The sequence below is a fragment of the Sarcophilus harrisii genome, chromosome 6, assembly GCF_902635505.1.
Source record: "Sarcophilus harrisii chromosome 6, mSarHar1.11, whole genome shotgun sequence".
NCBI classification, from domain to species: domain Eukaryota; kingdom Metazoa; phylum Chordata; class Mammalia; order Dasyuromorphia; family Dasyuridae; genus Sarcophilus; species Sarcophilus harrisii.
In genome coordinates, this window is record NC_045431.1 from 118,611,887 (window position 1) to 118,626,283 (window position 14,397).

General features: G+C 32.9%; 1 protein-coding gene across 12 annotated transcripts in view; it reads right to left on the minus strand.

Annotated features, from left to right (window-relative positions):
- LRP2BP (LRP2 binding protein) overlaps nucleotides 1-14,397 on the minus strand; it is a 54,137-nt gene that overhangs the window by 12,748 nt on the left and 26,992 nt on the right. For all 12 annotated transcript variants that reach the window (XM_031943731.1, XM_031943738.1, XM_031943739.1 and 9 more), the window contains one exon: nucleotides 38-180. In XM_031943731.1, the coding sequence (XP_031799591.1) occupies nucleotides 38-180 (143 nt within the window). The remainder of the gene's footprint in view (nucleotides 1-37; nucleotides 181-14,397) is intronic.

Genomic DNA, 14,397 nt, shown 5'->3' on the forward strand with positions numbered 1-14,397 from the left:
GCCCATGAAAACAAAGCTTCATTTGAGTTTGCATTACCTTTCAGCTTCCTCATCATTATGTGGAACACCTTGTCCTTCATGATAAGCTCTTCCCAAGTTGTATGCAGCTGCATATTTTAAATGTCTTGTTTTAGGACAAGGAGATTCAAGAATTTTCTTCATATATTCCACTCCTTTTTCCTTCCAGAAAGAAAAAAAAAAGCATTACTCCCTCAAAAAAAGTATTCTTAGTTTGGGCCCAAATAAATTTACACTCTTAACATTTTAGACTGTATTCAATATTTCTCTGGATAAAACCACAAAGAAATAAGGTACCCTCAATATGATAAAACTGTATTCAATTAAAATATAAATTCTTTTGCAAATATGATTCATATGCAATCAATTGCTCACTTTTTAATACTAAAGCACAGTTAAAAACAAACAAACCCAACTTGTCTTGGTTCTGTCTTAGCAAAGGAGTAGGATCAGATAATTTTACTGTAGAATACTTGTATAAATCCCAATCTTTTTCTTTCCCTACCTCTTTTCCTTTCTTTCTGCTTTCTTTTTTTTTTTGGTAAAGAGATAAAAACATATAAAAGGATATTATAGAGGAAATTATAAAATTAATAATCATAACTATAAATGTAAATGAAATGAACACACCTGCAAAAAAGAGAAGTGTAACAAATGAATTAGAAAGCAGAATCCAGCAATATTTTTTTTTTTTAGTATATGTGCTGCCAAAGCAAGTACTCCAGAGCAAAACACTGTTTACAAGAAACCCAGACTTACACAATTAAAATAAGAGATAAGATGAATTTATTAAGCTTTAAGCAAATTCAAAAAAGCGGGGGAGTCAATCTCAGACAAGGCAGCAATAAAAATAGTTATGATTAAAAGATGTTAGCAAGGAAATTAAATTATACTCAAAGACACCATCCATGCGAATACAGTAAGTACTTAAAAGAAAAGCTAATTAAATTATAGGGAGAAAAAAAGACAATAAAATTATGTTTGAAGATTTGTCCTTTTTGGACCTAGATAAAGCTAACAAAAATGTAAAAGGAGATTTGAGTTAAGGGATTGTGTGAAATTTTTAAAAAGATGCACTAGAGCTTTGGTGATTGTGAATAAAAATTGAAAGATATATGAATTTCTTCAATTATTCATGATACCTTTACAAAAATTGATCAAGTTCTAGGTCAAAGGAATGGTAGACATGTAAAAACCTCATAAAAAAGAAAAGCAGAAATATTAAACACATCCATTACTGACCATAGTGCAATAAAAATTATGATCAATGAAGAATCTTTGAAAAAAGGATTTAAACCAATAGAAACTAAATGATTTAATCCATAAAGTATTAGTGAGTCATATGACAAATTACAGAAACAATAAATAACTCCATTAATTACAATGACAACAGTAAGATAATATACTAAAACTTTGAAATGATGCAAACTAACCCTTGGAGGAAAATTTTTTATCTCCAAATACTTCCATCAAAATAAACAAACTTAAAATGAAAATCATACTAAAAATAAATTTTGCCTTAAAATAGAAAAAAGAATGAACTTCAGAGTCAGTTTTGGAACTAAGTGTTATTAAGTAATAGATTAAAGTATAGCAGTCAAGGTTCTTATTTCTTTATTTCATCATGAGAAATGATCTTGGAGAGAATAAATGACTAACTGAGAAGATAGCATCTATATGTGCAAATAAATTAAATTTGAAGGTAAGGAAAATCTGTATAATATAAACTGATGGAGGTGGATCTATGATTTCATATCATAGAGAACAGATTTGGAAACCCCAAACAACAATGCAGATTAGCACCTTTTCTGCCACAGTTTTAGAGAAATGCCTAGAGTATCATTCAGTATCCAGGTAATCATGGTATAATTTTAACCCAGGCCTTTCTGGTTTTGAGACCAGCTCTCTAACAATTACATTATGCTGTCTTTCATATAAATTAATCAATTATTAATAATCTGTAGAAAATCAGAGAAAATGGGGAGAGGTGCCATAATATTTGAAAAGAAAATATAGTCAGTTACACTTCCAAAAAACATTGAGTCTTAATATCAATACCAATATTCTTCTATTCCTCCTAACAAAATTCTTAAATGTATTGTGAGAGATGTTCTCCCCCATTTTAATAATAATAATTAGCATTTTTATAATGTTTTAAGATTTGCAAAACATTATTTAATTTTAAAAATGTCATGCCAGAATCACTTGACTGGTGGGCTAGAATAATGTCATAGAACAGAATAGATGGATTTCAGCAAAGATATTTGACAGTGCATTCCCTGCTACCCTTATATACAAGATCAGGTAGATTCAGAATTGGCCAACTCTCTAGCTCCAAAAAAATAGTCATTAATGATTGGGAACCATGAAAAAAATCATTTCCCCTTTGGTTCCTCGAGACACTAGATCTATGATCACATGATCAACCTAGCAAACGGTAGGCAGAGATCTGTCCTTGGTATCATGTTTAACATTCTTATAAATAGTCATAGATGGCATGCTCCACCAATTTATAGATGATATGAACCTAGAATAGATAGCTAACAATGAGGCTTTATAGTCAAGATTCAAAAATATCTCAATAGTCTAGAACAATGGGCCAAAATAGAATAAAATGTAACAAGCACAAATATAAAGCTTTACACTTGAGTTCAAAGCAGCCATCCTCTTAGTCTCTCAGGCTTGCAAATTAAGACCTTTCCTTGATTCATCTCTCACCATTTCCTTATCTCCAAGCTATGGCTAAAATCTAATGATTTCACTTCTGTATCATCATTCTAGTGTAGGCTCTCTTCATCTTTTACCAGGACTAATGCCTTCTGGTGTGGTGGGCTGGTCTGACTCGGGTCTCTCTCTACTCCAATTCATTCCTCCTTTCAGTCATCAAAGTGATTTTCCTTAAGTGAGGGTTTAGCCATAGTCACTCACCTACTTAGTAAACCCCACTAGCTTCTTAGTGCCTTCAGGATGAAACACTTAGCTCCCTCCTACTTTTCTATCCTTCTTACATCTTATACCATTTATTCTTTGATCCAGTGACACTAGCCTTGTGACTAATTCATGAAGGAGACATTTCACGTGAAGGCTCTAGAAATATTTTCTGGCTTCTTCAACTCCAGCCAACTTCCCTGTCTTCCTTTGAGTCCCAATTAAAAATCTTATCATTTATCACCTTTCCTGACACCTCTTAATTAGCAGAAGGAAGGCATTAGAATTATTTCCTATTTATTATGTGCAGTTTATTATGTATATATTGTTTGCATGTTGTCTCCCCTCTTAGATTGTAAGTTCTTTTTTGTGTCCTTTAGCACTTGGTATAGTGCCTGGCACAGAGTAGTTGCAAAATAAATGTTTATTGATTGATACAGATATATAATTTAATCATTATTCCCATCTTCAAATAATAAGTTAAATGACTTGTCTAAAGATCCTCCAGGCTTCCTTCAAAAGGGTCAATTTAAAATCCTACTTTCTACAAGAAGCCTTCCCTTTGCATTGCTATTATCTTCCTTCCCTCTGAGATTACTTCAAAATTACCCTGTATGTATTTGGTTGTTTGCATGTTATCTCCCCCATTAGACTTGAGCTCCCATAGATCAGGCCTGTTTATAACTTTCTTTGAATCCTTATAGTTTTATAGTACCTGACACATAATAAGCAATTAGTAAATTTTTTGTTGTTGTTGATGTGATTTGTCTTGAATGGAGGAGCAGGCCCTCAGACCTAGGTCTCTTGATTTTAACAAGGATAAAGAATTTTAATAGTGTAGGACAAATGCTGGAAGCTCATTGATATATAGTTAACTGAATTGGTATCACTAAAGGAACTCCAAAATGTTTTCTCAGGCTGTGAATTTAAGTCTATAATCTTTTCATTGTAATAATTCAGCAACGTTATTTCATACATAAATTTCTATCTCCAGGATCACTTGTGGGACCTCAAAAAAGCCTTTGAAGTAACAGAACCAATGTTAGGACAAGGTAGAATCTTGATGATTATCTAATTTATCCCGACTTTATAGATGAAGAAACTGAGGCCCAGAGAGTAGGGGTGACTTGTCTAAGATCACAAAGGAGGGTTCTTTATGTCTTCAGAAATTACTTTTTTTTTTTTTTTTGGTGAGGAAATTGGGATTAAATAACTTGCCCTGAGTCATACACAGTTAAGTGTCTAAAGTTGGGTTTGAACTCAATTACTCTTGATTTCAGTGTTCCAGCCACTGAGCAATCTAGCTGTCTCCTACTTTAGCCTAATGAAGTGGGAGAAACTAGGAAAATTTTTTTTTTCAAAAATCCAATTATAGAAAATTATTAACCAGAATTTGGGAGAGATTAGAAAATTAAGAAATACTCAAAACTGTAGCTAAACTGCTTTGTTTCCACTTTTCTTCATCAAATCTCTTCTCTAATTAGTGGAACCACCCTATTTTCACAATCTCAAATCATTATAAACTAAGATAGGAAAAATATGCATGGGAGTAAGGATTTCCTAAGGCTCATCCCCCACTCCCCCACCTAGAAAGTCAAGGAAAAATAATTATAAAGTGCTCCTCTAAATGTGTAGAGGGAAAATTAGCAAGTCATTTATTCAAATAACCTCTAAAGTCTAGAATTCTGCCATTACTTGTCTGGTTTGAATTTTTTTTTTTTTTTGTCTTCATGGAATGCAACTATTAATTTCAGAGAAACCACCTTCCCCTGAGTTAATAGCTAGCCATACAGAACAGAGCCAAAAATAAAAATAACTACAACAAAACTCCAAATACTGGAACTATAACATTTATAAGAACATAGTACTAGTATTTTAGATGAGGAAATAGTAATAATGTCATGCCCTTGAATTTTGTTCTAATGAAGCAACAGTCTTAGACCTGGAAAGAATTTTACAAATCATCTATCCAGTTGGAAGATGACAAAATGAAATTGAAATGGATTCCTGTAGACCACATACTGACTCAGAAAACCACAGCTTAGCATTATCTTTGTTGTACTATATTTGTATTTATTTTGTGAAACATTTCCCAATCATGGCTTAATCTGGCTCAGTTCATCCAAATAATAATTTTAAAAAATTAATTATAATAAAGGCATAAAAGCTCTTACGGGCTACTTGTTTCAGGTTTTACACTTCAGATCCAGTTCTCTTGTTTTACAGAAGAGGAAACTGAGACACAAAAAGAGAAAATGACTTGGCCCACATTCACACAGGTTGGAAGTAGCAACACTCAGAATAGCATACTCACATTCATATCTTCAGACCATAAATCCAGTAATCTTTGGATTCATCTCTGACAAATGCAGAATAATTTTGTGCTAGGCTGGAAGTAATTTCCAAGTGTAAACTCTAAATGGAGATCACTTTCTTCAGGCAATTAAGACAAAGGCTCTGATCTCAAAGCATTTACAATCTCTCTGCCTCCAGACAGAATTATACTTAAGCTACTCTAATTTGAAAACATCTTTAGAATTGGAGACCCTACATTTTCTTTCAATATCCTTTTAGTTTTAATTCTGAATGTAATAATGCAGCAGCTAAATGATCATTATACTTAGATGAAAAAAACTAAATAAACCCACATGTAAGAAAATGAACATTTTCAAGGCAAGTCTTTCTAGAGTGATTTAGACCACTGTATAGGGATAGTTCAGGCAGCTAGGTGGCAAAAAGGATAGAGTGCCAAGCCTGGAGTCAGGAAGAGTCATCTTCCTGAGTTCAACTCTGTTTTGAGGCATGACTAGTTGTGTGACTCTGGGCAAGTCACTTAACCTTCTTTGCCTCAGTTTCCTTATTTATCTTTTCCTTAGTTAGAGAGGGAAATGGCCAACCACTTCATTATCTTTGTCAAGAAAATCCCAAATGGAGTCTTAAAGAGTCAAACACAACTGACCAACAAATGGACATTTCACATAAATTCCATCAAAATAGGATGTCTATACTAATTAGGTTTCATTCTTTGTATTTGTATCCTCATATTGTCTACCACAATTGTCTGGTACATCGATAAGTACTTGTTGATTAATTGAATTGTTCTTATGGACACTATTTTTTTTATTTAAATACTATCTTATTTTTGTAAATATATTCAAAGATAGTTTTCAACATTCATTTTTGCAAAACCCCATGTCGCAAATTTTTCTCCCTCTCTACCCTTCTCTAGGCAGCAAAGCAATCTGTTATAGGTTAAACATGTGCAATTCTTCTTAACATACTTTATAGACACTTTAATGAAGAAAGAATATTCTCCATTTGTTTTCTTGCTGGCCTGTCAATATTAAACCCCCTATTTCTAGTCAGGGTAATTGAGTGCCTGAGATATAAATGACATGGTGATTCAAGAAAATGTCTAAAAAAGTTTTGAACTTCGCAGATGGCATGAGTTTTGTTTGTTTGTTTTTGCTGAGGCAATCGGGGTTAAGTGATTTGCCCAGGATCACACAGCTAGGAAGTGTTAAGTGTCTGAGACCAGATTTGAACACAGATCCTCAGGACTTCTGGGTTGGTGCTCTATCAACTGCACTATCTAACTGCCCCTGGCATAAGTTTTATTAAAAGGGAAAAGTCCCTCTAAACTCCCTATTTCTAGTCAGGGTGCTTGAGATATGAGTAATATGGTGATTCAAAAAAATGTCTAAAAAAGTTTTGAACTTTGCAGATGGCATAACTTTTATTAAAAGGGAAAAGTATCCTACCTCACAAAGTTTTTGGATTCAGGATTAATCTAAAGGCAAATATGTAATTTCAAAATGTCCTCAAATATAACAACAGAAATCAAGAAAATGACTCCATTCATTATATTTTAAGCTTTATCTGGTCTTAGTGGCAATATTCTTTTAAATATCAATAAAAGGCTGTCTTATTCAGAAAGCCTTCTCTCAATAGATTATAATAAATAATGAATAAACCTATAAAACAATTCTGTATCTGTTAAGGATATAAATTCTCATTACATTCTCAAACTTTACCTGTAGATGTCAAGTTGTATTTCCCCAATCAAACTCAATAGTCATATTATTAAAATAGTAGATAACAAATGTACATAAAATATCACATTACCATGGATTCCTGATTTTAATTTTTTCTTACAGTTTGCCTCATATCCTAATAAAAATGGACAAGGGTAGCTAAGTATAGCTCAGGATATTACCCAAGGGATATCAAATTGAAACAGTGCTTTTCCACTTAATTTCTTAAGAAAAGTATACCTAGAAATCAGCATCTATTTCTAAACATTCCTCATTTCACTACAGGAAAAAGTTGAAATGTTGAAAAAAATTAGTTTCAAGGTAAGGCTAATTCTGGGTCAGCATCAGTTTGGGTAAAAAGAAAAAATGTTTTGAAAAATAAAGGCAACACAATAAAATCTTAAAGATGGAAAGGATCTAAAGATCCACATACAAAATCTTTACAAGTAAACATACATAAAAAGTTTTCCCTCAGTCTTTGATTCATTTAAGCCATTTTTTTGACTATGCTCTTAATAAAGTTCTATATTGCATCAGGTCTCTTCCTCCCCAACCAAATGTCATCTGGATTTCATGGGATTTTCTTTGGACTCTGGACACACAAGATTTGAGTGAGTTTCTTGAAGGCATGTCCTTGGGAAGCCTCCATCCCTGGCTGCCTCCATGCTGTCTTAACCAGGATTCCTTGCCTGTAGCTAACCATGGCACCCGCCTTGCTCTTGGCATTATCTTCAACATGCTTTTATCAGGCTTCAATATGCATAATATGAAGGATTTACAAGATGAAATTTCTGATGGCTTAAAAAAAATGCAAAAACAAAACAAAACACCACATCATATGACAGAGTTACTTTCACAGCAAACTAAATATTTTTAAAGCTATCTTGCTATTTACATGTTCTTATTAAAAAACAAAAAGAATCCATTAATGTCAGGAGATGAGGATTCAGAGTTACAAGGTGGGAAATGTACCAACGAGGTATTGTCTTGTGATAAACAGTTGAAACCTCAGGATTGTTTGTTTGTTTATATGTTTAAAGGCAATCTAACAGATTGGAACCATGATAAGATCATGGAGTCAGAACAGCTTGAACGTGATCAAGTCATTTATTCGTTACAGTACTGTGAATATCAACAACAAAAAAACTTGCTGTATGGAAACACTGAAAACAGCCACAATATTCTCTTGCTGATGATTCAACTGAATGTTGAAGCCTTGGTATTATCTTCAACAAAGCCATCCATTAAGAGCAAAGGGTTAGCACTTTGCTTATTTCATCCTCAAGGGCAAGGAAGATCTCATTATCTATATATTTCAGGATGGCATTTATTTGTCATGATACCTTTGTAGTTAAGATAGATAAAAACTGGATGATATTAAAAACTGATGACAAATAGACTGAAAGAACATGTATTACTAAATTGATGACAACTTGGAGAGAAGTGCCTAGTGGAGAGTTTGATCCATGACTGTTTTATTTGACATTTTGTTAATATCTTGGAAGATGACATAGATGGTATGCTAACTGAATTTACAATTAGTATGGAGATAGAGAGGATAGCTAATATACTGAATGACATGAGAGGTATGTAAAAAAAAAAAACCTTAACAGACTTAATGGTGATCAAATTATTTACTGTCTTGGAGAGGGGATAGAGGAGGAAAGAGGGAGAAAAATCTGGAACATAAGCTTTTGCAAAGGTGAATGTTAAAAAAACTACAATCGCATGTATATGGAAAAATAAAATACTACTAAAAAAAGACTTATGGTGGACTAAAGCTAACAAAACAGAAATATGGACTTTAAGTAAAATTAGTATAAAACCATGTAGTTGGTCTGATTCAGGATGTGGGAGATGTTTCTAGAAAGTTTTTCATATGCAATAAACATGTTTTAATTAACTAAGACTTATTATGAATGGTCAGATTCAACAACAAAAAGTTCATGTCATTTTAGTCTGCATTAATAAAAACAGTATCCAGGTAAATTTAAATCTAATTTTATTATACCCTGGTCAGGCTATATATCTGGAGTACTGTGACCTCTACATTTAATAGAGAAATGGTTAAGTTGTAATATTTCCAAAGGAGGACAACCTCTAGCCACTACTAGTCAAATGTAGAATGGGATACCATGAAAATATAAGGTTTCCTCTCACTTGGGGACTTCTAGTGATTACTGGATTATCACCGGTTTGAGGTTGTGACAGAGAATTCTCAGGAGAGAACCTATTGATCTGCTGAGGTTACTTTCAGCTTTGAGGTTCTGGGACCAGGATGATAACGGAACCTTAAATCATGCAATGATTAGGGATGTTTATCATAGTAGAGAGAACTTTTAAATATAAATAACAAATGGACATAACATGCCACATTCCTATGAATTCCTGATTTTAATTTTTTGATAATTTGTGTCAGATCCTAGGAAAAATGGACAAGGTAGCTAACAAGGTTAGATTGATTATTCTCAGTCTTATAATTGTACAGAATTTCAGAGTTGAAAAGGGCCATATAGAAACTTAAGCCTAAACAGAAATCTGTTATATAATATTCCCAAATAATGGTCATCCTAGCTCAGGATATTATCCAAGAAGTATCAAATTGATCCTTGAAACAGTGTTTTTCCACTTGATTTCCTAAGGAAAGTGTACCTAGAAATCAGCACCTATTTCTAAATATTCCACTCACTTCACTGTTTTCTTTACTATATGAAAAGATTGAATATGTTGAAAAAAATTAGTTTGAAGGTAAGGCCAAAAAAATTCATATTTTTTTTAAACTTTCATGTGGAAAAGTTTTCAGGATCTAGCAGTTTTAGGAACACAGGAGTTTAAAAAATGCTTGACTGGTTGACTGGAATTAAACTTGGTCACAGAAAGTAGAACTACAACAGATGGACCAAAATGACAGAAATCAGATTTGGGTTCCATATAAGAAAAATGTTTCTAATAATGAAAGATGTTCCCATGAAGTAACAGCAACCTCATAAAGTGATGAACATTCTATGACTAAATCACTCAGCAGAGATTGGAACCACTGGCCAATATAGAGTGATGTTATAGATGGGATTTATATTTTGCTTCACCTGATATTCTTTCCAATTCTATAATTCTATCACTTTCTGGAAAAATGGATTGAGCTTCAGCACAGGGTCCCTTCTTTTAGAAGGAATATACTAAATTTACTTTCTTTTCTTTTTTTTTAAATTAGAAAAGTCATAAACACATTCATTCAGGAAATACAATTATTAAAAAGTAGTTGATGTTTTAAATGCTTTTCCCATATTATAAAATATTCACAACATGTATTATTTTTAAATCCATACCAAGTTATGTTCATATTCTATTTAATTAAGTCATCATTACTATCTTTTCTATTAAGCACTGCAATATCAATATTAAATGTAAACAAAGTACTTTAACAAAACTAATTTGAAAAATTGCAGAATAAAATTAAATCACGATGGTATCTTTTAAACACATTTGGATCTTCAGGTTGTACAAAGCCAGAATATTATTTAGTGATTACATTAATTATGAAAGACTCGATTCACATAAAATTGTTTTGAAATAGTCAAGAAACCATATTGAGCATATATATATATACATATATATATGTACATACATACATACATACATACATATGTATTGGCTTGGAGAGATTTACATGAACTGATGTTAAGTGAACATATATATATAAACCTATTACTAGAATTCATTTCTAGAGAAAAACACCCTTGGACATATTTAAAATTTTAATATTGCTATCAGCAAGCTTTAATAAAAAAAGAAGGTAGATCCTAATCACTTTCAGTTAAAGAATGGCTGTTAATAACTTTAGTAAACCCTAATCACTAATGATTTTTGAAAAATAAATGGCATGTTGAAGATAAATAATTATTTACTACCAAGTGAATTAATCAAAAATTTCAATCACAGAGTCCTGTGTACTTAGGACTTCAAAACAAGAAAAAAAAAAAAAAAAAAAAGCAAAAACTGCCTGCTTCTATTCTTTCATTCTGTCTCATCTCTCTTTCTCTTCCAATTAATACCTCTTAGAGTAAAAAGGAAATAAATTAAAAACTTTAGAGAAAAGTATCAACTTCTTATTCATGAAGCTTACAGTGATTGCTTTAGTCATTAGTGATCTGCCCTTCCCTAAGCTACCTTAAATTTATATACTTTTCTGTATAGATGTCCTATACCCTATTGGAAAGTCATGATGTTTGAAAGCTGGGACTATCTTGCCTAGTGCCTACTATTATACCTTGCACATATATGGTGGGGAATAAATAAGCATTTTAAAATTAAAATCAATCATGTTTTTATTATGACACTGTATTAAAGTTTAATTTGTCAAGAATTCAAAGTCCAAAGCTCCCTTTTTCTAATGTTCATATCTGAAACTTGATGTTACCTATGACTAATCACTGAGATCTCACTCTCTCTCTGTCTCTGTCTCTCTCTCACTTTCTTTCTACTTGATGTTACCTATGACTAATCACGGAGATCTAGGTTGCACTGAGAAGACTGAATATAATGAGAACAAAATGCTACTATTCATTTACTTTGTTTTCTAGGTTATTATGTGATTTGTTCGCCCCCTAGAGGAGAGCCAGAATCTTCATTAACTTAAAGGGTAATTTACATAGAAGACAATTCATGACTAATGAATTGTGATATTTAAAAGTAACAGTGGTCTTTTTGAAGTCTTTATTGTAAATTGTCATTTTTCTCATAAAGTGAGTTTTTTTTAATGTACAAAAAAAGGAATCAACTCCTTGAAAAGGTTAGAAGCTGGTTTAAAAGGATCTAGGACACAGGTAGTTGTTAATGAATAACCTGAATCACTTAAGGCTAATTTGTTGGAATCTTTACAAAGTGTTAAGCCATTAGAGTTGATAGAGACAATAATTATCTAATTTAGCATGGTTTAATATGATTGATTTGATCTTAGAAGGAGATATTTTGGGCCAGAACTTGAAACAAGGTACTAAATACAACTAATAGAAACGATGCTTGTGTTCACACCTTTAGGGAGCTCATAAGTATCTCAGTACTCAATGGAGTTCACACATTTGGGAGATTTCAGGCTTAGTACGAGATATCCGAATTCACACCTCCCTTAGGGCCAGAGAGCACTCTGGGAGATAACCTAGAATCCCTCTCTCTCTCCAGAAGGAGGAGTTAACCTTTGGGAGATTATATATATATATACAGGAAGCTCTTAGAACTTGGGAGAGTTTCTTGGGAACATTGACTGGGGTCGGAGAAGAACACTCTGGGAGGAAGCCCACAAGCCCTATCTTCGAGGCAAAAGAGATTGATTGCATCTTCCAACTTGGTGCTGGCTGGAGGCTGAATAAAGCAGAGGCAGAAGCCAAGGACAAAGCTGCAAGAGATAGGCTTCTGAGCTAACCGGGCTATATTGAGAAAACAATAAAAGATCTGAACTTTTATTACCTGGCAGTGTTTTGGAAAAAGAACACCACACTAATTATTTTTTTATGTTAGGCTGAGGTTTAACATTTTAGAAATATGGAACAAATATAATAAAGTCAATAAATTCAATTCAATAAGAGAAGACAAGAGGAACTGAAGAAGGAAGAAAGAGAACACTCATTTTACAGAGTTTCAGGAATGGAAAAGAAAGAAAGAAAGAAAGAAAGAAAAAGAAAGAAAGAAAAAGAAAGAAAAAGAAAGAAAGAAAGAAAGAAAGAAAGAAAGAAAGAAAGAAAGAAAGAAAGGAAGGAAGAAAGATAAAAGAAGAAGAAAGCTATTTATAGGAGGATTGATAAGGTTATTCCTCCATGGGGGCAGATCCTAATCTATCAGGGATGCAGTTGAAAGGGTACTGGAATGTGTTCTGGAAAACTGGGTTCACATCCCAGCTTCACCCCTTTTACCAGGTATATAACACTGGGCAAGATATATAACTCTCTTTGACCTTCCTTATCAGTAAGACGGTGTTAGATTAGATAAATTCAAAAAGTCCTTTATAAAATCATAATGTCTTTCTTTTTTCTCCTTTCTAATAGAATAGAAGAAAAGGTGACCTAAAGTTTTCTGGAATTAGCAGAAAATAATTACACAATTAACATGAACAGAAGAAAAACTGAAAAACTGTTTTAAATACTACAAGGATAAGGAAATCTGTGTACAATCTGGGAATTTTCAATACCTGCATCTCCACAAATGAGAGGAACAATTAAAGATTTCTCTTTAGAGGGAAAGGGATACACATGTGCAAAAATGTTTGTGGCGGCCCTCTTTGTAGTGGCAAGAAACTGGAAGCTGAGTGGATGCCCATCAATTGAAGAATGGCTGAATAAATTATGGTACATGAATGCTATGGAATACTATTGTTCTGTAAGAAACGACCAGCAGGATGATTTCAGAGAGGCCTGGAGAGAACTACATGAACTGATACTAAGTGAAATGAGCAGAACCAAGAGATCATTATACACGGCAACAACAAGACTATATGATGATCAATTCTGATGGACGTGGCCCACTTCAACATTGAGATGATTCAAACCTGTTCCACTTGTTCAGTGACGAAGAGAGCCCTACACCCAGAGAGAGAACCATGGGAACAGAGTGTGGAACACAACATAGCATTCTCACTCTCGCTGTTGTTATTTGATTGCACTTTGTTTTCTTTCTCAGTTTTTCTTTTTCTTCCTCTTGATCTGATTTTTCTTGTGCAGTTAAGATAACTATATATAATATATATATATATATATATACACACATATATTGGATTTAATATGTATTTCAACATATTTAACATGTATTAGACTACCTGCCAGCTAGAGGAGAGAGTAGGGGAAAAGATGGGAAAATTTGGAACAAAAGGTTTTGCAAAGGTCAATGTTGGAAAAATCATCCATGCATATGCTTGGTAAATAAAAAGCTTTAATTAAAAAAAAAAAAAGATTTCTCTTTAAAAGCACAGCAAAAATTAAGCAAAGCTTGATAGTTAAAATGAAGAAATTGTACCTACTAAATGATTCTTTCAATTTCCTCCAAAAAGAATCATTCTTTTAACTATTATACAATTGTTCCTCCAATAAAATCCTATTCCATTTGTGGAATGGAGGCTGATGTGGGTTTTTACACATTTTGTTAGAAGGGTCATTTGTTTCAATATCAAATTTTAGTCCCTTCAGATAAAGTGTGAGAAAATTAACATGTCAGTTTAGCCTCAGTGAAATTTTCAATAAATAAATTTGTGTGTGTGAAAGAAATTCCTTCTGGCTTAGATGATGCATTTCATCAGTACTTCTAATTTTCAAGTATCTGTATCAAAACTTATGTTGATGGGGCAGCTAGGTGGAGCAGTGGTTAGAGCACCAACCCTGAAGTCAGGAGGACCCGAGTTCAAATCTAGCCTCAGACACTTAACACTTCCTAG